At 62.5% G+C, this 2,385-nt stretch overlaps 1 protein-coding gene across 1 annotated transcript in view; it reads left to right on the forward strand.

Annotated features, from left to right (window-relative positions):
* Positions 1-94: 94 nt before the first annotated feature.
* Positions 95-2,385, forward strand: part of MNEG_14924 (fructose-bisphosphate aldolase, class I) — a gene marked incomplete at both ends in the record, with an annotated part of 4,043 nt that continues 1,752 nt past the window's right edge. Inside the window, 7 exons of the mRNA XM_014036605.1 lie at positions 95-145; positions 222-299; positions 634-687; positions 985-1,065; positions 1,377-1,445; positions 1,771-1,880; positions 2,141-2,193. Coding sequence (XP_013892059.1) covers positions 95-145; positions 222-299; positions 634-687; positions 985-1,065; positions 1,377-1,445; positions 1,771-1,880; positions 2,141-2,193 — 496 coding nt within the window. The remainder of the gene's footprint in view (positions 146-221; positions 300-633; positions 688-984; positions 1,066-1,376; positions 1,446-1,770; positions 1,881-2,140; positions 2,194-2,385) is intronic.

The raw sequence follows: 2,385 nt of genomic DNA on the forward strand, positions 1-2,385 counted from the left end.
GTGCCTCGAGTGCGTGTCGACATTGGCTTGCACAGAGTTTGCAGGTTGCTCTGGCGCAGCAGCAATGCCTTCGAAGCGGCCCCCAGCAGCCAGTATGCATGCGCGCGCACCTCGCTTGCTGGCCCGCGCGGCACCAGCTGCGGTTGTGTGCCCACCAGACAGGTGGTCCCAAACCTCGAACTCCACGACCGAAACCTCGGTATGTGTTGTCTGTCCCGCAGACCCTGTTCCAGTCCACTGCCGCCGGTGTGCCGTTTGTGGAGGTCCTGAAGAGCCAGGGCATCTTCCCCGGCATCAAGGTGCGGCATTAGGAGAGGCCACCAGATTGCCTGGACCAGATCGCTGTGCTGGGGGGCGGCGGCAGAGGCGGAGAGGGCGGGGGCTGGAGGTGGTGGGACGAGAGGGAACGGTGGGGCGGGCGATTGCTCTGATCAGTGGAACAGGAAGGCACACGAAACGGGCATCCTGGGGCAAGCGGGCCCGCCACCACCGCGGGCCCACGACGAAACAGCAGGACTCTGCCCCATCCACCCCAAGCCGCCGCCTGCTGCTCTCTCTGCCTCCCTTCCAATGTACTTGACCGCTTGCTCGTGCCCCTGCCATTTCCACTGCACCTTTCAACTTTCTTGACAGGTGGACACTGGCCTGGAGATCATCCCCGGGACAGACGGCGAGACCTCCACCCAGGTGACCCCCCCGCCGCGCCGCTCTCCCGTCACCCGCGCCGCCCCGCCCGTGCGTCACATCCCGCATGCACAGCACGCGCAAGCTCACACAGCCGGCGCTCACCGGACACCAAAGGTCGATTTGGGGTGTGCGCCAGGGCAGGCTGGCGTGCTCCATGGTGTGCTGAGCAGCCGCTCTTCTCTTTCGCAAGCAACAGCACTCTCGTGGCCCCTGCAACCTGCTTGTACCCCACTCGAAGCCGCTCCAAAAGTGCCGGGATGTAACTTCCCACCGCACCACCGCCTGCCGCCACCGCAGGGCCTCGACGGCCTGGGTGAGCGCTGCAAGCGCTACTACCAGCAGGGGGCGCGCTTCGCCAAGTGGCGCGCGGTCCTCAAGGTGCGCCCCGCCGCATCCATGTCGAGTGCATGCCTGGCACGTCCAGCGGTGTTGTCGGCCCCTCCTGCCGGCACGGGCCCTTCAGCGGCGGACCCGCCGCACCGCCTGCGCGTGCCGGGGCAGCTGCGTCCACGCACAGAGAAGGCCGCCCCTGTGCTGCCCCTGCTCGACCTATTACTGTCTGTCTTGCGACCAACGCACCAACATCTCAAGCCCCTTCTCATGATGATTTTCTTGGGTCCGACGTAATCATGACTACCCCCATCATCATCATCGTCATCATCATTATTGCAATCACCCCTCACCCCCAGGTCGGCTCCAGCTCCACCGCTATCCTGGAGAACGCCCACGCCCTGGCCCGCTACGCCCAGATCGCCCAGGTGGGCACCCCCTCGGCTTCCCGCCGCCTGCTTGCGACGCGCCCTGCCAAAGCGCTCCACGGGCCTGAAAATTGATACGCGTCGCTGGCTGTTGGTTTGCACAAGCCTGCACGCAGGCAGGCGGGCGTTTGCCGGCTTGCCCAGCCGCCCATTGGATGAATGCAGGCAGCTTTCCCTGCACCCTGACGAGTCACTTGGTTTGCAAAAGGTCTACTGCAGATGCAGCTTTATCAACATGCAAGTACCAGCCTTCCTTCAGCCTGGAGTGATGCAACATCACTTGCAAAGCAACCCTAAACCGCTGACCCACTAAACCCTAAACCAGGCCAACGGGCTGGTGCCGATCGTGGAGCCCGAGGTGACCCTGGGTGAGGGCGACTACACTATTGAGGAGAACGCCTACTGGAGCGAGAAGATCTACAGCCACGTCTTCAGGTGGGGCTGGGGGGGGCGGGCGCTCGACACGTTCATCTGCAGACAGCCCTGTGTGTTTGAGCAGCCTCAAGGGCAGCCGGCGCCGGCAACTGGGCGCTCATCAGATGGACATTGACAACCCATGGCACTCCGTTTTGCGATCTGACGCAATGAAGCATGTGCCATTGTCTGCATGCATTGCCCAGGTAACCATCGACTCAAGCTCTGATCTGCTCATTGGTCCCTAAACCCTGGAAATGCCCCTAAAAATTCTCCTGCAGGCTGCTCAACGAGTACAACGTTGTGCTGGATGCCATCCTGCTCAAGCCCAACAGTGGGTGGTGGTTTGATATTGTGTGTGCGTGTGCGCGTGTGCGTGTGCATGTGCGTGTACGTGTGCATGCGCGTGCACGTGCGCGTGCGCGTGGGTGTGTGTGAGTGTGTGTGTGTGTGTGTGTGTGTGTGTGTGTGTGTGTGTGTGTGTGTGTGTGTGTGTGTGTGTGTGTGTGTGTGTGGTGTGTGTGTG

This window comes from Monoraphidium neglectum, assembly GCF_000611645.1.
Source record: "Monoraphidium neglectum strain SAG 48.87 unplaced genomic scaffold scaffold04879, whole genome shotgun sequence".
Taxonomy (NCBI): Eukaryota; Viridiplantae; Chlorophyta; class Chlorophyceae; order Sphaeropleales; family Selenastraceae; genus Monoraphidium; species Monoraphidium neglectum.